The following is a 24,305-nucleotide window of genomic DNA, read 5'->3' on the forward strand; positions in this document are numbered from 1 at the left end:
CTGAAAATAATGAGATAAAAATCATCATTAATTGATTCACCTGAGATCTCATTATTTGGCTTCTGCATTTAAAAACAATTTCAGCACATACCTAACATTAGTAAAATATTGCTCCTAAATACTTCTGTTTTACAAACTTTTTTCTCTTAAAAGATCAGCATCTGTAGGGGCTGGAGCGACAGCAGAGCAGGAAGAACACCTGCCTCGCAAGCAGCAGACCCCAGCATCCGATATGGTCCCTGGCATCTCATAGGGTCCCTGACCACAGCCCCAGGAGTGACCCCTGAACAAAGAGCCAGGAGTAAACCCTGAACACCACTTAGTATGGCCCCAAAACAAAACAACAACAACAAAAAATCACCATCTACATATTCATGTCATTTGGTGAAATAAAGTAAGTAATACCTACTGTCGCCTACACTTGCTGGAATAAAGATATTTTTTCATCTTTGCCATCATCTTTAATTTGTATAATCGAAACTGTTCATCTTTTATCTCATTAAGGCGGTTCCTGTCGATTAGAAATATCACAGAAATACATAACATTGTATTAATTGTTTTATCACTTTTCATTTATCACTTTTTATTTTTCAAAACCTGTCACATCCACAAACCTGTTATTATGTCCCCTTCCAAAAAGTCAATGACTTCCAAAAGAGACAAGCATTTTTATGACTTTATTAAAATTATTTTTCAAAGAACTCCACCTAATATTCAAATCAGTTTTTTATATGCCCTGAAAAAAAAATACTGTAAACTACATTTTTTCCCATTTATTATATATTATATGCTTTGAGTAATCTTTCTACTATATATGAATTTTTACCATCTCTCAATAAAAAGGGATTATTTTACATTAAAAAATATTTTCCAATTATGTAAAGAATACTGAAAGAGACTAAAACATAAATATGACCCTTCACCCCATTAGCTCTTCTCAAACTCAAAAATCTATCTTCCTGCCTAACAAGGATATCACAGAATATGATGTAATGAAAGTAACAAGTAACGAAAGGTTCTTCTTCAATTATTAATCACTTTTTCACTGTACTAAATTTATTTTAAATAGTCAAATAACACTAGATATGTATTTGCTCTTCTAACAAGTTAGCACTGATACAACTCATTGTGTCCCTATTGTTTTTTGTCATGAAATTCCATGAGTACCAGATATCCAAAGACAATCTCTCAAACAGTTTTGTATATCCTTCCAAGAATAAAGAGAGGTGTGAGCTGAGCAGGTTTCAGCGATTTCTACAGAAAACAATGCTTTCCCTGTGATAATTAAGTGATACTACTCTTTATTAAAATAGAAATTGCTTACTAACATTCTGACCATTCAACCTTCTGGTAACAATATTCCGTGGAACTCTAAAAGTTTAGAACTCTAAAACAGTAATGGGGAGCAACATTTAAGTAAGTTTTGAAAAATCGTGGTTTACTTTTTCAGTTTTGCTTAATTTTAGGAACATGCCCTGTGGGTAGGGCATTTGCCTTGCATGTGGCCGACCGGGTTTAATTGCTCTGTCTCTCTTGGAGAGCCCGGCAAGCTACCGAGAGTATCCCACCCGCAAGGCAGAGCCTGGCAAGCTATCTGTGGCGTACTTGATATGCCAAAAAACAGTAACAAGTCTCACAATGGAGACGTTACTGGTGCCCGCTCAAGCAAATCCATGAACAACGGGACGACAGTGCTACAGTGCCCTGCACAGAGCCCTGGATATTTGATCCCTGAGTCCCACATAATGATGTGAAGTCTTAGCTCCAGCTTTTTTGATCTCTCTACAGCCAGATTTGGAAAATCTCAGCACAGGGGAGCTCTTGGTCAAGATATTCTCATCACTTGACACCAACTACCATGAACTGCATGTATTTTTTCTCCAACTCTCTTGCAAATATTGATTCTAATTCCTAGATTAAACCATCTGATCTCAATTTTCTTACCTTGAGGAATAAGAATTAGTTATCTTTTTGCTTTGCTTCTCAATTTAGCTCACATTCTCCTCGAATAGAAACAACAAAGAAAAAATACACTGGAAGAACTAGATCCTCTTTTACTGAGATGACCCATATTTAACTTACCTCATTAGTGTAAGGTTTTTTTTTTTTTAAATTACAATGTCTCTTAGCAGGAAATCAAAATGAATATTTATTCTTCTGTGGGGACTATTAAAATTGCTAATGTATAATATTCTACAGAATGAAAATAAGTGAACCAGAAAAAACATTTCAAAAATAATATCATATATCAAAATTAGCTGAAGCTTGAAAAGTAAATTTTTATCTTATAGAGTATTCCTTTAAAATAAACAGTATCTTTTTATTAGATTTGACTGTCCAAATCATAGCAATTGCAAACACTGAGACTTTGCTTCTATGATAAAAAATGTAAAACTGTGCAATACATTGATGACTGAACCACTCGGAACAAACTCAGTCCTCAGACTCGTGCATAAGAAAGCTCTAAAATCTTTTTGATGACAACAACCTTCTCAGCTAAAAGTCAGCAATTTCATTTAGTCTGAAATGCTGTTTTAACTGGTTTTTGACAAGAATGACACAACCTTTGTCAATTCTTTTTAAATCTAATTAAGCATATAATTAACTTCTAATAAAATGATGTATGTAAAACATTACTTGTCTACACTAAACATTCAAGTATCAGCTTACCAGCACAAATATTGGACACCTGATCTCTGTCCTTCCTGTTACATCTCAATGAGACAACCATTTAAAATTTCTTTTGAGGAGCAGGGAAATAGCTCAAAGGGCTGGAACAAATGTCTGTCATGTAAAAGGTCTAATCCCTATAGTTGTATATTCTCCACCCCAGCATCACTGGACATAGCCTTAATAGCCTCCAGCACTGCTGGGTGTGTCCTGGGGGCCCCATAAGTACCAAAATGGCCCTAGGCCCAGAGGGTCTACACACCAAAAACACCAGGCCCGAACCACCAGGAGTACCCTAGTGGCTCCCAGCCCCCCAAGTAAAATAGAAAATAAACATCTTGGAGACACAAAACAATAACTGTATTGACTGAATGTTCACAGCCACAATCCGAAACTCAGGCTGCTGTGTCTTCAGCACATTTAACATAATGTACAAACAAAAGCAAAACTGGGAGGAACTGATTTATGTTTAACAGTCATATATTTAACAGCAGTATGCACAGCTCTGGGTTATTCCAATAATTTTATTTTAAAATTCATTATAAAACACAATATAGACACTAGAATCAAAACAAAAATAACTATCCTACTTAAGAACACTCCTTAGTTTACGGTAAGAAACAAAAGTTACTGACTACTCAGGAGGAGCTTAACATTCGTAACATATTTTAAACTAAAGAATCCTCACAGTTCTTTCAATTTTGGCTTAACTATCACTTCCTTTAAAAATATACATAAATCGTTATCTGACTTGTCTAACTTGGTAAACACTATGCACCCATTATTTACACTTACTATTCAATATATCTTTCTTTCACAGTATTTAATAGTTGTAACTTATGTATATATTTGCATCACTGTATCACTGTCATCCCATTGCTCCAAAGGGCACCAGTAACATCTCTGTTGTGAGACTCGTTGTTACTGTTTTTGGCATATCGAATACGCCACGGGTAGCTTGCCAGGCTCTGCTGTATGGACAAGATACTCTCGGTAGCTTGTTGGGCTCTCCAAGAGGGGCAAAGGAATTGAACCCAGGCCGGCAGCATGCAAGGCAAACATCCTACCTGCTGCGCTATTGCTCCAGCTATATTTTCATGACTTTTTTTTCAAACTCCACTAAAATTTTCAATCACAAAAAGAGGATAAAATTCTTGTATATATAGCTTGTGATTCTACTATCTGCCATTCTCATTACAGTGCTATAATCGCTATGAAAACAGGCTTAAAACAGTTGATTTCCTTCCCAGCAAAAGAGTATAATGCTGTAAAGAAGGAAGGCACTCAAAAAACAGTAACAATGAAAAACAAAATGTAAAATTACATTAAATGCTCTTACCCATTTAATAAAAATGGGATGCTCTGTCTATCCAAGAGCTCAACTTACTCAGATACACTGAAGTGCACTTTGAAAATACCTCATTCCAGCAAGCCTATCAACTGCTACATAGAAACTTTTTTTCCTGCAATTGTTATGTTCTGTTTTTCTTTCGGGGTCACACCCAATGATGCTCAGGGGTTACTCCCAGTAGCTGCTCAATAGACCATGCACCATCAGAGACAGAACCCAGGGCTCCAGTAAGCAAAACACATGCGCTCACCCTTGCATTTTGAGCTATCAAAGATGAGAAATATTCTCCCTGAAAATGAGGAAATCAGTTGCTAAAGCCTCCCCAAATAATGCTGGCAAGATATTTTCTTTTTCAATATAAATATCATGAAAGTGTCAACAAAAAATTTGCTTCAGAGGTAAGGTGTTTGCCATGCACCCAGCTGACCCCAGTTCTGTTGTGGGACTATATGGTTCTCAAGTCACAGCCAGGGCAAGTGCAACCTCAATCCCCCCCATTCAAGTCTGCTTAGTGCCTAAACAAAATGCATTTCCCATACTCAATACCAAACACAATCTTTTTTTCCATGGCAGTCAATTAGTACAGCGCAGCATGGCTAGTCACTCTTGGTCAAGAACAGCTGGCTTCTTACAGAAAAAAGAAAACAAATGGTAAAAAGAACTAGAATCTGGTATGTCATTTGATATATTAATAACAATTTATATCAAAATAATTGGTTAAACTAAAATGAATAACAAATAGTAACAAAATAAGTGGCATAAGAAATAACTATGGCTGAGCACATATCAAAACCTGAAAGGAGGGGCCGGAGCGATAGCACAGCGGGTAGGGTGTTTGCCTTGCATGCGGCCGACCCGGGTTCGATCCCCGGCATCCCATATGGTCCCCCAAGGACTGCCAGGAGTAATTCCTGAGTGCAGAGCCAGGAGTAACCCCTGAGCATCGCTGGGTGTGACCCAAAAAGGAAAAACAAACAAACAAACAAACAAAAAAACCTGAAAGGAAATGCAGAGAAAAGTGTCCCACCCTGGCAAAGCAGCCCATGGAATTGTGTTATGTTTCCAATATGGCTCTGAGTAAGTTACAACTCTACACTAAATGACATATGACTGAAAGGTCGTCACTTCTGGGCATCAACACCACACAGTTGTTGTTTTCAGATATCGTCTAAGCTGTTTTGGCTTTGAATGCACTTGTATACATTTGCCTTTAAATCCACCTGCACAAAATTTTTATTTTAACCCCCTGCTTCCCAATATTTTCAAATGAACAGAAAGAAATCTGTACAGGTAAAAGCAAACAAAAAGTCTTTACCTATTTAAAGCAATGTCTGCTGGAGCCCAGAGTAGGTGGCAAGAACTTGGAAGTCCATCTCGACCAGCTCTGCCAATCTCCTGGTAATACGATTCCATTTCCTTAGGGGCACCGTAATGAATGACTCTGCGAATGTCAGCTTTGTTAATTCCCATTCCAAAAGCTATGGTAGCTACGATGCACTAAGAAAAAAAATAACACAGCTTGGCAAATTTTTCAAAACTAAACATCTTATATTTATTTGGTTAGAATAATTAGTTCATTAACTAATCTCTATACAATAAAACTGAATTTAATAATTTTATTGACCAATTATAGATAAAATAATTATCTACAAAATTTGCAAAGATTGGTCACCAGAAAACAGGGCTTCTGTCAATATAAAAATTAGCAAATAAAGTGAATCCTCTATGAATATAAGATATCAAATTTAAATATTTATTATATAACATATGACTATTACACATCAAGAACCTTAGCCCAATATGAAGAAACTGATTTCACAGTACTTTAATATTTTCTAATTATTATTCTACAATGGAAGGGAGTAGCTCATTAAAGATGTAGTATGAAAAGATGAATCTGCCTTTGTATCTTTTAAAATTTATATTGTGAGGAGTTGTGGGCCATCCTAAGTGGTGCACAGGGGCTACTCCTGGTTCTGTGTTCTAGGATCACTCCTGGTTGTGCTAGGGGGACCATATGCAGTGCCAGAGACTGTACTGAACCCAGGGTCAGCCACAAATAAGGCAAGTGCCTTAATCCCTTAACTATCACTCCAGACCCTGTCTCTGCATTTAAATATATATATATATATATATATATATATATATATATAGAATACATGAAAACACCAGGATTATGTTTCAATGATAGGGGAAATTTAGGGAAGAATTAGTGATAAGTACTCACACAAAATTCTTTGTATCAGTAATACAGACACAAAAGTGCAAGAAAATTAACTATAATATACTATGCAGTTTATGAGTAAAACACATAAAAACACATTTATAAATATATTTTAATATGCTTTTGTTTGAATATACATTGAATATATATGAAGATCTATATTCATGTTGGCTATATATTTTGCTAATTAATCACAGACCAAATTATGATATCAATAATGGGAGGAAAGGGGGTAGGAAATGCCTGTATGAGGAGAAAAGAGCAGGGCTGGTGTGATAGTATAGCAGGTAGGGCATTTGCCTTGCACATGGCTGACCGGGTTCAATCCCTGGCATCCCATATGGTCCCTTGAGCACTGCCAGGAGTAATTCCTGAGTGCAGAGTCAGGTATAAATCCCCCCCACCCAAAAAAAAAAATAAATAAACTGAAGAAAAGAGAGCATGAAGAAATGTGAAGGCTAAATTTTCACCTCTCATAAATAGGAAATCAATAAATAATCCTGAAAACTAATAAGCAAATAAGACAAAATAATATTAATATAAACAAATTACTTCAAGATACAGTAGTACCCTCAAAAGAACAGACTAAAGGAGTTGAGAAGAGAAAACAGAAATACAGAAGAAATGAGGAAAGGCACTTTTACGTTAAACAATACAGAACAATTTCATTCTTTGGATTACGAACATGAATAAAAAAACTAGAACATTTGAGTACCATAAAAAAATTATTGAGAGCTTCAGGAACAGCTATGGGGACAGAAGCAGCTGTGCAGACCCTCGGCAAGTTTCTAGGAGGCAAATGAGTAAAATTCAAACCAGTGGAACTCTGCTATATCCCACCCACAGGGAAACAAGAAGGTCATGGCTTTTTCAGTAGAAACTCCCCCAATATAACCCCTAAGATCCATCTCCAAAGCAGCTTCACATAGTTACAAAGGAACATCAAAAAGGAAGAAAATATCCTAAAAGGGGAAAAAAGAGACCACCACCCCACCACCCCCAGGCTGCCACAGGCACTATGGGAAGACAGCGCAGAACCCCACCATGGGGAGGGGGGAGGAGGGGAAGTAGGAGTGAAGCCCCAGCATGGAATACCCACACACAAAATCTCTGATAAAGAATTCAGAGATAAAATGGTGAAAATGTTCAATGCGCTCAAAGAAACAACAGAACAGACATCCAAGAAAACACAGGGATAGGAAGATATGAGAGCAACAGGGGAACAAACAGCCAATAAAATACAGGGAAAAATGAGAGCAAAAATAAGAAAACTACAAACAAAAATGTCATGAATAAAAAACTCAGTAGATTAAATGAAAAACTCAATGGATAGCCTTAACAAGAGGATGACAACAGCCAAAGACAGAATCAGTGAGCCTGAAGATGCTCTCCAGAAAGCATACGGCAACAACAGAAGATGGAAAAAGACCTCAAACTATGGGACGAATTCAAAAGAAACAGTATCAGAATTATCAGAGTTAAAAAGGGAAAGAAGACAACCCCAATGAAGTAGCAACAGTTAAAGAAATCATCGCTGAAAAGATTCCAAAGCTGGAAACACAGGCATCCAGATCCAAGAAGCCCAAAGTGTACCAGCTAAAAGAGGCCCCAATAAAAAGACCCACAACATATGCTAATCAGAATATCAAATGTCAGAGACAGAGATACAATACTGGAAGCAGCAAGATCAAAGAAGGAAATTGCATACAAAGGATCGTCCCTTAGATTTACAGCTGACCTATCATACGAAACTCTCCAGGCCCAAGGACAATGGTGGGATATAGTTAAGAACTTAATAAAATGAATGCCTCACCAAGAATACCTTACCCAGCTAGACTCTCTTTCAGATTTGAAGGAATCATATATGACTTCATGGGTAAACAACAGCTCAGGAACTTTACAGAATCAATACCAACCCTAAAAGATGGACTGAAGGGACTACTGTAAGGCAAGACAAAACCCACAAATACAACAAATTTCTATAGAATGAAGGCATAAAACCCCACGACAATAATCTCTCTCAATGTCAAAGGACTAACTGTGCCAATTAAGAGACAGAGTGGCAAAATGGATTATAAAACGGAATCGAACATTCTGCTGCCTACAAGAAACACATTTGAATAGTCAGACCAAACAAAGACTCAAAGTCAAAAGCTGGAAAACAATTTTTCAAGCAAACAACTCTCAAAAAGGTCGGTGTGACCATACTAATGTCCTATGACAGAGATTTCAGGCTAAGAAGGGTTAAAAGGGACAGCAAAGGCTATTTCTTAATAATCAAGGGACATGTACATCAGGAAGAAATTACACTCCTAAACATATATGCACCCAATGAGAGGTCAGAAAAATACTTAAAGCAACTGCTGATAGACTGAGGAGGGCCCTGGCAGCAACACAGTAGTGGCCGGAGACTCCAATGCCACCTTGTCACCTCCTGAGAGATCATAAGACTAAAACTCAGCGAGAAATACTGGCTTTGAAGAAAGAAATGGGAGAGAGAGGGTTAGTATATCTATACAGAACTTTTCATCCCCAAAAAGCTGAATACATATTCTTCTCCAATGCATATGGTACCTTCTTCAAGATACCCCACAAGCTGGGACACAAAGCATACCTCTATAAAATAAAGAAGATAGAAATGGTATTGACTATATATTCAGACCTTAATGCACTTAAAGTGGAAGTTTATCACACATGAAAAAACAGAAGCAGAGAAATTAAACAGTTCACTACTGAACAACCAGGAGTTAAAGAGAAATTAAAGAAAAAATCAGAAGATGTCTGGAAACAAACAAGAATGAGGACACAAGCCACCAGAACCTGTGGGACACAACAAAAGCATGTTAAGAGGAAAGTTTAGAGCTCTGCAAGCATTTCGGGAAGGAAGATAGGGTCCACATAAACAACTGGATTTCACAGTTTAAGATCTTAGAAAATGACCAACGAAAGGGTCCCAAACCAAGGCAGAGGAAAGAAATACTAAAACTCTGAGCACAAATTAACAAAATGGAATCCAAAACAATCCAAAAGATCAATTAAATCAAGAACTAGTTCTTCGAAAAAATAAATAAGATAAGCCACTAGCAAGACTCACAAAGAAAGAGAGAACCCTAAGAACCTGAATCAGAAATGAAAGGGGGGAACAACAGAAACCACAGAAATTCTAAAGACTATCAGAGATTACTTTGAAAATCTTTCCGGTATGAAACAAGAGAATCTCAAAGAAATGGATATATTTCTGGACTCCTATAACCTCCCAAGGTTGAACCAAGATGATTTGGAATACCTGAATAGACCCATCACCACTGAGGGAATTGAAGCAGTAAGTTTTCCCCAAAACAAAAACCCAGGCCCAGATGGATTCACTAGTGAATTCTTTCAAACCTTTAAAGAGGCCCTACCGCCAATCCTCTTCAAGCTTTTCCAGGAAAATAAAGAAACAGAAACATTCCCAGTTTTATGAGGCAAATATCACCCTCCTACCTGAAGCAGACAGAGACACCACAAAAATAGAAAATTACAGACTGATGGGCTGGAGCGACAGCACAGCAGGTAGGGCGTTTGCCTTGCACGCAGCCGACCCAGGTTCGATTCCTCCGTCCCTCTCAGAGAGCCCAGCAAGCTACCAACAGTATTCTGCCCACAGTGCAGAGTCTGGCAAGCTCCCCGTGGCATATTCAATATGCCAAAAACAGTAACAAGTCTCACAATGGAGACGTTATTGGTGCCCACTTGAGCAAATCGATGAGCAACGGGACAACAGTGCGACAGTGCTACAGTGCTACAGACCAATATCCCTGATGAACACAGGTACAAAGATCCTCAACAAAATACTAGCAAATAGAATCCAATGACTCACCAAAAAGATCAAACACCATGACCAAGTGGGATTCATTCCGGGGATGCAAGGATGATTTAACATTCGCAAGTCAATCAATGTAATTCATTATATCAATAAAAGAAAAGGTAAAAACCATATGATCATATCAATAGACACAGAGACAGCATTTGACAGGAATTAGCACCATTCATGATGAAAACTCTCAACAAATGGGAGTTGAAGGAACTTTCCTCAATATAGTCAAAGCCATCTACCATAAGCCCACAGCAAGCATTATCTTCAATGGGGAAAAACTGAAAGCCTTCCCTCTTAAGATCAAGCACAAGATAAGGTTGCCTACTCTCACCACTTCTATTCAATATAGTACCAGAGGTACTTGCCATAGCTATTAGGCAAGATAAAGATATCAAAGGCATCCAGATAAGAAAGAAAGAAGCCAAGCTCTCACTTTTTGCAGATGGAATGATACTATACTTAGAGCATCCTAAAGACACTACCAAAAAGCTCCTAATGCCCATAGATTTATATTAGTAGAGTGGCAAGCTACAAAAACAATACCAGAAGTCCCTGATTTTCCTATATTCAAATAACGAAAGAAAAGAAAGAGATATTGAAAAAAAGCAACCCCACTTACAATTATTTCTCAGAAAATCAAGTACCTCTGAATTATCTTAACTAAGGAACTAGAGAACCTACATAAAGAAAAACTACAAAACACTACTCCAAGAAATAAAAGAGGATACAAGGAAATGGAGACATATACCCTGCTCATGGATTGAGAAAATTAACATTGTAAAAATGGCAATACTCCCCAAAGTATTATATAGATTCACTGCGATCTCTATAAGGATACCCATGACTTTTTTCAAAGAAATAGACCGAACACTCCTGAAATTTATATGGAACAATAAACCACCACGAATAGCTAAAGCAATCCTTGGGAAAAAGAAGATGGGAGACATCATCTTCCCCAACTTCAAACTCTACTACAAAGGTGGTAGTGATTAAAAAAGCATAGTATTGGGAAAAAATTAGACCTGCAGATCAATGAAATAGAGTTGAATATCCTGACACAGAGTCCAAAATACATAATCACTTAATCTTTGATAAGGGAGCAAAAAATGTAAAGTGGAGCACGGAAAGCTCTTCAACAAGTGGTGCTGGGGAGCTACATGCAAAAAAATGAACTCAGACATTTTTCTAATGTCATGCACAAAACTTAGATCAAAATGGATTGAAGACCTCAATATTAGACCTGAATTCCTAAGGTACCTGGAAGAAAACGTAGGCAAAACCCTCCATGACATTGAAGTTCAAGGCACCTTCAAAGATGAAACACAACTGATGAAGCAAGTGAAAGCAAAGATAAATAAATGGGACTACGCAAAACTAATGCCCAGAGCAATAGCACTGTGAGTACGGAGGGCATCTGCCTTGCACGTGGCCGACCCGGGTTCAATTCCTCTGTCCCTCTCGGAGAGCCCTGCAAGGTACCAAAAGTATCCCACCTGCACAGCAGAGCCTGGCAAGCTACCAGTGGTGTATTCAATATGCCAAAAACAGTAACAAGTCTCACAATGGAGACATTACTGGTGCCCGCTCAAGCAAATCAATGAACAATGGGACAACAGTGCTAACAGTGCTATAGCACTACATGAAACTACGAAGCTTCTAAGCGTCTAAGATACAAAGCAGCCCATGGAATGGGAAAAATTATTCATCCAATGCCCATCTGATAAAGGGCTAATGTCAAAGTTATATAGGACACAGGTAGAACTTTACAAAAAACAAAATCCAACCTCATAAAAAAAATGGTGAGAGAAATTGAACAGAAACTTTCTCAAAAAAGAAATCCAATGGCCAAAAGGCACGTGAAAAAAATTAAGGCAGATGCAAATCAAAACAATACGATATCATCTTACACCACAGAGACTGGCATACATCCAAACGAGGACCAATCCGAGGTGGCTCAGATGCGGGGAGAAAGGGACTCTCATTCTTTGTTGGTGGGAATGCTGAATGGTCCAGCCTTTTTGGAAAACAATATGGGCATTCCTCAAAGAATTAGAAATTGAGCTCCCATTTAACCCAGCAATACCACTTCTGGGAATATACCTTGGTAACCCAAAAGCACACAGCAGAAATGTTATCTGCACCTCGATGTTCACTGCAGCACTATTCATAACAGGCAGAATCTGGAAACAACCCAAGAGCCTAAGAATTGATAACTTAATAAAGAAACTATGGTACATCTCTAGAGTGGAATACTATGCAGCTGTTAGGAAAAATGAATTCAGGAAATTTCTTATAAATGGATGTACATGTAGAGTATCGTGTTGAATGAAATGAGTCAGAAAAAGAGGGACAGGTATAGAATAACTGCATTCATTTGTGGGAGCGATAGCACAGTGGGTAGGGCATTTGCCTTGCACAAGACCGACCCGGGTTCGATTCCTCCACCCTTCTTGGAGAGCCTGGGAAGCTACCCGTGGCATATTCCATATGCCAAAACAGTAACAAGTCTCACAACGGATATGTTACTGATGCTGCTCAAGCAAATTGATGAGCAACAGGATGACAGTGATAATACAGAAAGATATATAATATACATACATACATATATATATATATATATATAAATCCATCCAAGGTGAGGGTAAATAGGTGCCAGGAGGACATGTCAATGGTTGGAAGCTTGCCACAAGAGTGAATGGGGAAGAAAAGGGCACAGGTAAAGGGATATATATACCTGATAACCTTTCATTATCTGTATTGCAAACTATAAGGGGGGGGGGAGAGAGAGAGAGAGAGAGAGAAAGAGAGGGAGAGAGGGAGGGAGGAAGAGAGGGAGGGAGGAAGAGAGGGAAGGAGGAAGCATGCCTGCCACAGTGGTAGGAGCGGGGATGGAGGCGGGGAATGGGAGGCACGGGAGAGAAACTGGGACCATTGGTGGTGCGAAAAGTATAATGGTGAAGTGATGGGTGTTGGAATACCATATAAATGAAAGCCAATTATGAACAACTTTGTAAATGTATATTATTACTGTGATTTAATTTTTATAAAACAGGGGAAAAATCGTATTGAAGAAGTCCAATCACTGATTGGATACAGCAAATGGATTAAATAACCTAATAGACTTTATTTAATAATCTTTAACAAAATCTCTATTCAAGACAATTGGAGTAATGATCCTATCTTTGGAGAAAAGACGTTTTCATGCAGATATGTCTTACAACAAGACACATCAAACAATGATTATTTAGCGCATAAAACACACTTGAGGGAAGCTGTTTAAACAAAATTAACTTGTTTATTTGTGCGGATAGACTACCCCCACATATCAGAGGGAGGATCAGAGAGAGAAGAAATTGGACAGAAAATGCTTAAGGTTAGTTAAGAGAAGTGATCTTGAGAGGAAGGCTTGCCCACAGGGACAGGTTATGGACACAGTGTTGACAGTGTGAAGATGCTGCCTTAAACCCATCCATGTGGCTTGAGTTGACATCCTCTCAAATGTTCTGTTCAATAAAACCCACTGAACCAGTGCGATCACTACAATAATCTCAGCAGTAACTCCTCACAGTCATCTCACTGGTACTATCCCTCCAGTACTTCCCTCTCAAAGTCAGCCCTCTTAGTGCTGAAACCTTATGCTTCCATAATGGCATGACCTTGTTCAAAAACAGAAAACTCTGTCATGAGGATTTTCAAATAATATTCTATAGGGGTCTGAGGATTACTGGGAGCCCAAAGGAATATTATCTTGGAGATAAGGAGACCCTAGGAACCCTTTCTCCTTCACATCAATTTCAACATGAATTATTCTCATTAAATCTGCTATGTCTATTAGATAACTCACTTAGATTAAGAATCTCTAAGGTACACAGACTGGAAAAATGACAGGCATCTAATACCAATTCCTGCCTGCCTCTTTGCAAGTTTTAAGGCCATTATAACCTGGCCAACTATTTCATGCAACTTTTCTCTTGTATCATCCTTTCTCTTTGTTTTAACTATTACAGTACTATGTTGTCATTCTGACTTCTTATTCCCCTCCCACAATCCAAACTACTCATAGTTTTCTAAATCAAGTGTGCACTCTAGTATCACAGAGCCTCGGCACCTGCTAGGCCTCTTCCTGGAAACCTAGTACCAATGACTGCTCCCTCATCACTTCATCTCCTAGCACACTGGACAAACTTCTATCCACATGTTCAGACTCTACGCAAATTACATCTTCTAGATGGACCATCCCCGTTGTGCAACCTAACTTAGTAACTAGCAACCTACGTGTATCTAATCAGTGTGTCCTAATCCAAAGCAGTCTGTTCATATTATATAACACACTTCTTTATGCCCAACACACACTTACAAAGTATTCAAGAAAGATTTGGCAAATAATTATTAAAGAAATAACCACATCTATGATGTGGTATATGGAGTAATGATAATTGATTCTCACACCTGAATTTCATCTCTCATGAATTTATGATGCACCTCTTTCCTTGACTTAATATTCATGCCCGCATGGTATGTTTCACAGGCTAACTGCAGCAACCTAAGTTGAGCTGCAACTTCTTCTGTCATTTTTCTAGAAAGACAATAGATGATAGTTGGGCCTTCAAAATTCCAGGTAGAACTAAAGGGAAAAAAACACACAAATATATATTATTTAGACTAGTTTTAGTTTTACGTTATTTTTATTTTTTCACAAGTTTTAAATTTCAACGCAGATCAATAGTACAGTGGGCAGAGCACTCACCTTGCACACAGCCAACCTGGGTTTGAGCCCCAGCATCCCATATGGTCCCCCAAGCCCACCAGGAGTAATCCCTATGTGCAGAGCCAGGAATACACCCTCAGCACTGCCAGGTGTGGCCCAAAATCAAAAAGAATAAAATACTCAAGCATATAGAAAACAATTACAGAGATTGGAGAGATACACTGGGTAAGGTGCTTACCTTAAAGGCAGTGGCCGGGTTCAATACCCACCACTCCATGGTCCCCCGAGCTCCACCAGGAATGATCCCTGAGCACAGAGCCAGGAGTAAGTCCTGACCACTGTCAAATGGAGGCCAAAACAAGCAAACAAAAAATTGAAAAAAATGACAAACTTAACTATATTTAATTTTAAAACATTATGGGGGGCTGGAGTGATAGCACAGCAGGTAGGGCATTTGCCTTGCACGCAGCCGACCCAGGTTTGATTTCCAGCATCCCATATGGTCCCCCGAGCACTGTCAGGAATAATTCCTGAGTGTATGAGTCAGGAGTAACCCCTGTGCATTGCTGGTGTGACCCAAAAAGCCAAAAGAAAAAAAGAATACCAAACAACATTAGGAAAGTCAAATGAGGGGGAAAAAATGTGTTAAACCACCCAAGCATTCAACGCATCTTTGGTGCAAATTAAACTTATAATCAGAAACATGTTTCCTTAAGCTGAAGCCTTAATAAAAACTTATAAACCACTGATACAAATACTTTTAGAAATGCAAAGCACTAGATTAGCACTCTTATTTTATGTGATAAAATTAAATAACTATATAGAAAAGTGAATAAAATTTGTTATATTACTTTTACTCTATCTTGATCACAAAGTCATGTCTAGATTTGTTAATTACAAAGAAAAGAATTCACAGAAAGATTATTTTATAATTCAAAGATACTGTAAGTAAACTAAAGACTATGTTATAGGAAATATATTAGAAAACCAAGCTTAAGTATAAATGAAGATTTCCATAGAATACTTAATTCTTCAATATATTCATTTATAGGGGCTGGAGCAATAGGACAGCGGGTAGGGCATTTGCCTTGCACACGCCCAACCCGGGTTCGATTCCCAGCATCCCATATGGTCCCCTGATCACCGCCAGGGATAATTCCTGAGTGCAGAGCCAGGAGTAACCCCTGTGCATCGCCAGGTGTGATCCCCCCCAAAAAAATTCATTTATAGAAACATATTTATGCTATCCTAATCAATATCAAATAATGTATACTATTTTAGACTGACAAAAGGTCATTATATTTATTGTTTAATGGGTATACCCTTTGATCCAATTTTGATTTTAGAAATCTATTTTATAAAAATAAAAAACATCAAAAGCTATATATACACACATATATTCACAGTAAAACCATTATAATGAAAGATAATCTAATGCTTATTGTATATATTCAGACTTTCAAATGTCAAGCCAACATTTAAAACTGAATGCATATAAAATCTTTAAGAGGGGCTATGGCAAAGTCCTTGGAAACCAAATAAAGCAAGAAAAATTAGTTAGCAATTCCACTCTAAGAGTCTTATTAAATAATAAACTCAAAGCAACTTTTGATAGTGCCCAAATGTTTTTCCATATAAAGTCACAAGGGACTAATTTTATGGAGAAAAAAACATATTAAAAAATATATAAATTATTTTAATGCTATTTAAAAATACTTTCAAAAACTGAAAATCTTTGCCAAAATATAAATATTGCAATATCTCATACATTGATATTAATATTAAATATTGTAATGTCTCATACATTTTTGTGTCACACCCAGAGACACACAGGGGTTACTCCTGGCTCTGCACTTAGGAATTACCCCTGGCGGTGCTCAGGGGACCCTATGGGATACTGGGGATTGAACCCGGGTCGGCCGCGTGCAAGGCAAATGCCCTACCTGCTGTGCTATCGCTCCAGCCCCAATATTTTAAATAAAAGGAGAACAATCACAGAAAAAAAAATAGGCTATGAAACTATTTCTGGATTAACATCAACCAAAACTGGGACTATGAAGCCATCCAGTATAGAGTGAGAGATGTCCGTGGCGCTAAAGGCCAGCACAGCAACAGTGGCTGTACCTGAGGGACAGGACTCAAATATCCAAGCTCTGCTCTATGTATCTATAGTATTATAGTATATGAATTAATACTATGACTATAGACTACTTCCTACATTAAAAGAAACTGGATTACACACACAGACACAAAAAAGAAAGATCAATGAACTGAACCAAAGCAAACAAACTGACTCTGAGCCTTGCTGGGAACTGTACTGATTAGCAGAGCGAAAGGAAAGAGTATGGTAAAGACAGGGGGTCTTTCTGCTGGTGGCACGGTGCTAGACCTCTGGTGATGTATGTAGTAAACCTTTACAAGAAGAGACGGGTTACACTGTACCTGCTTACATTCTATAATATTGAAAATTATGATACATCAATAAAAAAGGAGCATCTTATTTAAGCGACAGTATAGAACATTAAAATGATTAAGACCTTTTCCTTAGTCACCATCTTGATTATATAACACCATGCTTCACTTAAACCAAAATTAGGCAACATTTAAAATCAGGGAAATAAATATGTATTTGAAAGAAAGAGTAAAATAAGAAGTTATTAAAACATCAATATGAAATCTCACCTTGTCTTTTTGACAAGAAATTGCTTCAGATCCTGACAAATATTGCCAGTTTTTCGTCCAACTTCTAAGTACAAGTTCGGCCGATCAAAACTAGTAAGAGTAATCTGAGGATCCTTCAGTTTTAAACAATGAATAATATCTTCCCGGATTGAAGAAGTTGCTGTGGCAGTTAGTGCAACAATTGGTACCTAAAGGAAGAAAAACCACTTTTTTCAAAAAGGAAGTAGCTAATTAGTTCCCAAAACTTCTACTGTCTTTTTACAAAGAAACTAATGAGACAATTATAAGTGGTGCTATGTCAAAAATAATTTTTAATTCGCTTTTTAAAGAGAAATGAAACTTCTGAATTATTTCAAGTCTTCTGAATAAAATCAAGTCATAAAATAATACTTAGAGGTCTAAGTATGATTTACGTTGTTGCAACTAAGCATACATATTAACAACCTCTCCATGTTATTTTAACATTTATAATGCTAGTATAAATAAAATGATATTGTATTTTAATTAATATGTAATTCACAAATTATAAATTATTTAATTCAATGAAAATCTAACTATGCAAAATGAGTTTTCTTTTTTGATTCATATACTGATAAATGGCTTCTCAGATCCAGGAACAAAGTTTCAAATTATTTCTTTCTAGTTTTACTATGTTAATCGTAACATTCTACACATTAAAAAAAAATCTTTATGACTTACTCCTCCAGCAACCAGAACTGTGCTCTATTTCTAGTCCCATGTAATGCTGAAAACTAATGATAAATCAATATAATTTTTTTTAAATAGCATCTTATTTAACCAACAGTACAGAGAATTAAAATAAGACTTTTTCATTTTTATCATTAGTTTTCAACATTATTTCCCTGAACAGGAAGCAAAGTAGGTACACAGAAAACTCTTGTACATTATACGTAATCTTTAGAATACGTAATCTTTTAAAAATTCTAAAGCAAAATAACATCATTTAACTAGACAATACTCTGTCCCTCTTAACACAGGGAATTAAAACCAACTATGCTATTACTTCAAAATCACGAATCACGAAAATCCCGTTAATCACCGATTTTTCGGGCGGGCTAAGTAACCTCTCACACTTCAAAATCAGGGAAAAAAAATACCAATTCTCTTAAAATTTGTTCCTAAGTCATCTATAGCCAAAAATGAGTTTCTGACATAATTCTGACCCATTAAGCATACAGTAGATAAGATTCATTGAAGAGTTCTTGAGACACAGGGCATCTGCCTTAAAAGTCAATGCGAGTGTCTTGTGAGTGAGATCCTATGTACAGCTGGCAAAAGGGCAGTTATAGAACTTGGAAAACAAGACACAATTTATTTAAAATTTTAAACTACTTTTACAACTAACACAGTTCTTTTTAACTAGAAAGTATCTTAAGGGTCTGGGAGTGTGGCTCAGCAGTAAAACGCCTTCCTTGAGCGAAGTCCACAAGTTCCCTAGCAACGTCACCTATGCTGAGCCACACTGACACCGAAATCCCCAGCATCACCACCCAGACACTACGACAACTAAGAGTGAGTGTGTATCGGGGAAAAGGAGGAGGGTGTCTCAAAGTTCAGTAAAGTAACACAATTTGAAAGTACTTTTGAAAATGGAAAAACTATCAGTATGACCAGATATCCTGCAACTCTGCAGTACAGAGCTGGGAGTAAGCCCTGGTCACAGCTGTGTGTGTCCCCCACACCAAAAAGAGCTCAGGATGAGTGCTTCATTTATTCCCACAAAATGTAATGTATATACACTGGCAGGAAATTCATTTTTTAAATGAAACATGATTACTATTGAAGAAGTTAACTGAAAAGTCAGGAAAAATACTGCATAACACTGAAAATAATCTGGCTTAGAATCAGATAACTCAAGTTTAAATCCAATCTTTGTCACTAAGAAGATGTGAGATTGCGTTTTCTCTTTCACTCTCTAAGCTATGCTTTTCCCATCTATAAAATGACAACAATAACAGTAACAATATCATAGTCTCTGTGAAGATCAAATGCAGGAAAAATACAGATAAAATATGTAATGTGCTAGACATATTTTCTAGTAAGCATTCGAGAAGTTCTGCAATCCTGGATAGTGTCACTGCAGTGAAAAAAAAAAAATATCTGTGCTAGAATTCCAGGCACAGGGGCCCACTCCGAGACCTGACAATGCATTTGGGGAGAGAATTTTTTTTGTTTATTTTGGGCCACATCCAGTTATACTCAGGCCTAACTACTGGATCTCTGCTCAGATTATTCCTGACAGTGCTCAATACTGATTCGAACCTGGGTCTGCTACGTGCAAAGCAAACCACCATAACTGGCCTCCATTTTTCACCAAAATTAGAAACGGGTAAGAGTCCATGACTTAAAATTTCTAACTTAAAAATTCTTCTACTGGTGAACGTGGCTCGAAGGGCTGGAGCACCTGCTTTCTGTGCTGGAGTCCTGGGTCAGAGCCCCAGCAGCACTGCCGTGAGGAGGCCCTGCGCACCCCCAAGTGTGGTGCAAAAACAAAAGGGAAAAAAACCCACTTTGCTGCTCTAGGACATAAGAAAATAGAAATCACTACTTCAGTGATCTACTGACAATGAAAAATTACAAATTTACTCTTTCACCTCCAATAATCTAGAAAGTTGGTTTTAAATGCTGCTTCCAGGCCAGGGATATAATTTAGTGGGATAGTAGGAGCTTAATAAGCCCAAGGCTTTGAGACCACAAGCTCAGCTTCCCACTCTCACCAACCCTCACCGCTAGCATTACAAGGTGGGGTTCCAGTAGCCCCCAAATATAGCCAGACCCTTGCTGGCCTGAGGCATAAGCATTACTGAGAAGGGCATCTATTTTAAAAAAAAAAAAAACGAAAAAGAAACACTTCCACAACTGGAAAACAAAATAATGGAATATATTAAAATGTAAGCAATAATTGCTTATATTCACTTCAGAAGTTCTAAACATTTTTAGACAGAACAGAATCTCTTTACTTAAAACCATGTGGTGTTTTATAATACTTAAGATTTATAAACCAGGGGGAAGGGGAGAGGGGGGGGGAGGTATGGAGGGAGAGAGAGAGAGATGCCTGTGAGAGGCAGGCTGGGGTGAGTTGGGGGAGGAAGGCCTGACACTGGTGCTGGGAAATGTACACTGGTGGAGGGACGGGTGTGTTGGAACACTATATGACTGAAACCTAATCATGAACAGCTTTGAAAGGGTCTATCTCACAGTGATTCAATAAAAAAAATCTTGGGAAAAGAGAAAAAAAAAGAAAAAGAACGCTCTGGGGTTAGGAAGATCGCTCATATGGTACAGCATCTGCCTGGCATGTAAGGCCAAGTCTAGCCCTGGCATGGCAGGACACCACCCTCTAGAACAGGCATTACTAGGCGAGTCCTGGTGGCATCCAAGCTTCCCTGGGAGTTGTCCTTACAAAAAACAGTAAAATGAAAAATAAGAACCTGGCTTGTTAGGAGAAAAGTGGCCATACAAACTGGTGAGAGACACTCCCTGTTTATGTTGTCATTAGAGTGTAATTTGTAATGGTTTACACCCTTTCCAGCAGCAGGAGGACTAGACAGGCAGCTCAGGGGGTAAGCATATGCTTTCCATACTGGAGGCCTGGATTTGATCGCCAGTGTTGTATGCTCTCCTGAGCACCATCAGGAACAACCTCCTAGGCTTCTGGGGTCAGATGCAGCATAAAACAAAACACCCAAATAATTTCCAAACAAAGCAAACAAATTTGAATGATAAATTGTCACCTAGCAGAATATCAAGTTAACTCATGAAGCTCTTATTTTTTTAATTTGCAAATGTTTGTTAATTCCAAGTTTTATTAAAACAAGAAACAAAATATAAATTAATCTTGTAAGTATAATTTGAGAAATCATATAAGTATATATGTATATATGACTAGGTAATTATACTCATATATTTCAATGGCATAAAACCCACAGATTCGGGGAATTATAAGTACTCCATCTGCTTCTAAGTTTGGACCATGCTGCTAGTTCAAACTGTACTCCCTCGTGTCACATAGCATTAATTCATTCACTCATTCCACAGTTACTGAGGGCATAGTATATAATGGTATCTGTGAAAGGTCTGGAGAAAAGGTCATGGAAAATAACCAACATAACTCATGATCCCACAGTTCCTATTATTTGAATTGTTTAAAATCTTAAGACTGATGTAGAGTTTTCAGTCTGACTGCTAATTCTTAAGACTCATTTTAACCAATTCTCTCCAAATGTGAATCCTCATGCTAATGGCTTGGTGATTCCTCTGCTATTTTTAAGCCCAATGAAGTAACATGGTGTGAAGCATTGCTGTTCAGCACCGTAAAATTACCAAGTGTAATTAGAAGTGGACGAAGGGAAGGCACGGAGACCAGTAAAGGAAATGGTGTCCACAACCACCAGGTGGCACTTTCCACCACTCAGTAAAAACACCTTGGGGGGCGGGGCGGGTCAGGGCGGATCTCTCATGAGCACCTGGTGCTGTATGAAATCCTCCCAAGAAATGAAAATGACCCAGTAGAGTGCACAACCAGAGAGACATAATATGAGATTTTATTCAAAACTGAAAGTGCTTAAGAACTGCATAAAATATTTAAAGCAATCTTTCTAGAAATCAAATGCCTGGTAAAGGATTATAGAAAGCAATTTTCCCAGTTACCACAAGCTTACTTTAACCCACTCTAAATTAATGGAAAGCCATCCTCAAGGAATAATACACCCAGATTCTTTCACCAAATACCTTCTTGCTCTATTACAAATCTATTAACATTATTCATCTTTCTCGATTATTATACGTTCATTAGCCGACACTACTATTCCTACTCATATGAGACTCATTTTATTTTACCCAATAAAGTGACTTTAGGGCAGAAACTCTATTTGATACTTCTTTTAAAGTATTTGCTTTAGAATAAGCAGTCTCTATACAGCAGTTGTCCCACTGTACCTCCAACTTCTTAGGTGAGGAAGGAACTTCTCTGCAATGAGAAAATTTTTCCTCAACTACTTACTGAGAACCTACCAAGCTTCAAGTGCTATCTTAAGCTAAACCACAAAAAAACAAATTGCTCCACACAAAGAATATTCTAGCAGGAGCTCACAATTAATAAAATGTGACCAGCAACTAAAACAGTAAGTACATTTAAAAAAAAAATAGCAAAGGAATGGTCCCCGAGCACTGCCAGGAGTGATTCCTGAGTGCAGAGCCAGGAGTAACCCCTGTGCATTCTGAGTGTGACCCAAAAAGAAAAAGAAAAATTAAAATAAAAAAATTTTAAAAATTGGGAGCTGGAGCGATAGTACAGCGGGTAGAGCGTTTGCCTTGCACGAGGCCGACCCGGTTTCGATTCCCAGCATCCCATATGGTCCCCTGAGCACCGCCAGGGGTACTTTCTGAGCGCAAAGCCAGGAGTAACCCCTGTGCATCGCCGGGTGTGACCCAAAAGGCAAAAAAAAAAAAAAAAAGAAAAATTTAAAAAATCAAAAATAAAATAGCAAAGGAAAAGGCTAGAGATTTGGCTCAGAGGTGGCACATGCCTTACATACAACTAGGTTAATCCTCAGCACCCACCCACCCACACACACACACACACACACACACAAAGAAATAATGCTTTTAAGATGAAAAGACTTCCTAGCTGAGGGTTTGGATCAGTAGATCTGATCTATCTGACATATTTAAAAAGCATCTCTCTGATGTTACTTAGAGTGATGGAGGAAAAGGGCAAAAAACGCAGGATGACAATAATAGCCTAGGTGAAGACAGATGGTAGCTTGTGTCCTTGCAATGGCAGGGACCAAGAGGGAAGTGATTAGATGCTCTATGGACACATCTGCTGGCCCCATGAGGTTTCCTAATACTGGGATGAATTTAAATGTGGGATGAAGTATGAGGAGGAAAAAAGACTTAGTAATTCCAAATGTGACACAAGAGCAGGAAGGTGGAGTGGAGACTCCAAGAGACGGACAGAGACTGAGGTAAGAGCAGAGCTGGGTAGAGAGAATTATCTGGAAGACACCTGAGATGCTCTGCGTCTGACTGAGATGCTTGCTGGTCTTCTGTGTACAGAGATACCGAGTATGTCGGGATTCTTCCATGGAAAGTCAGCCGTGGAGAAGGAGGCAGTATAGGAGTTAGGGACATGCCTCGCATGCTGCTGACTGTCGGATCCCACTCATCACAGGTGGCAGTACCTGCAGGCCCAGGTGCGGACCTGGAGAGGTCCCTGAGCACCTCTGGCGTGGCCTGAGTAATCCTGGCACTGCAGGGCCCACACAGTACTACGTCCTCCAGCCTGCACACTGAACTGCCAGTCAGCTGGCTGAGAACCACAGAAGAGCTGCTGGATTCCCTGGGACCTGTCTTGAGCCCACACTCTTCCAGATTAAAGAAGGACACTCTTTCCAGCAAGTGGTTAGACCTGGAAATCTACAGGCACCCAAAAGCCAATCACAACTAAAACCTCACACCTTGTACTCGAGAAGGCAATATAACAACTCAAAACAGATCATGGGCTTTGATAAAAAAGATTAGTAAACAGAGTTTTGAAAAAAAATATAGGACAAAGTCTTCAGGATTCAAGGCTAGGTGAATAGCACAATTTGTGAAGGAAAAGAAATACTTTTTTTTTCCTCCACTTAAAATGTTAAGGGATGGGTGTTCAAGCATTGTATAACTGAGACTTAAACCTGAAAGCTTTGTAACTTTCCACATGGTGATTCAATAAAAGAATAAATTTAAAAAAAATGTTTGCCACGTGAACAATATTGTGAAGAGAGTGAAAAGACTTGGAAAAAAGACA

The 24,305-nt window shown here is 38.2% G+C and overlaps 1 protein-coding gene across 1 annotated transcript in view; it reads right to left on the bottom strand.

Annotated features, from left to right (window-relative positions):
• WRN (WRN RecQ like helicase) overlaps nucleotides 1–24,305 on the bottom strand; it is a 196,331-nt gene that overhangs the window by 55,524 nt on the left and 116,502 nt on the right. Inside the window, exons 20-23 of the mRNA XM_055134049.1 lie at nucleotides 17,492–17,679; nucleotides 14,551–14,725; nucleotides 5,337–5,518; nucleotides 410–511 (exon numbers count right to left, since the gene is read on the bottom strand). Of these exons, the coding sequence (XP_054990024.1) occupies nucleotides 410–511; nucleotides 5,337–5,518; nucleotides 14,551–14,725; nucleotides 17,492–17,679 (647 nt within the window). The remainder of the gene's footprint in view (nucleotides 1–409; nucleotides 512–5,336; nucleotides 5,519–14,550; nucleotides 14,726–17,491; nucleotides 17,680–24,305) is intronic.

The sequence above is a fragment of the Sorex araneus genome, chromosome 1 (genome assembly GCF_027595985.1).
Source record: "Sorex araneus isolate mSorAra2 chromosome 1, mSorAra2.pri, whole genome shotgun sequence".
NCBI lineage: Eukaryota > Metazoa > Chordata > Mammalia > Eulipotyphla > Soricidae > Sorex > Sorex araneus.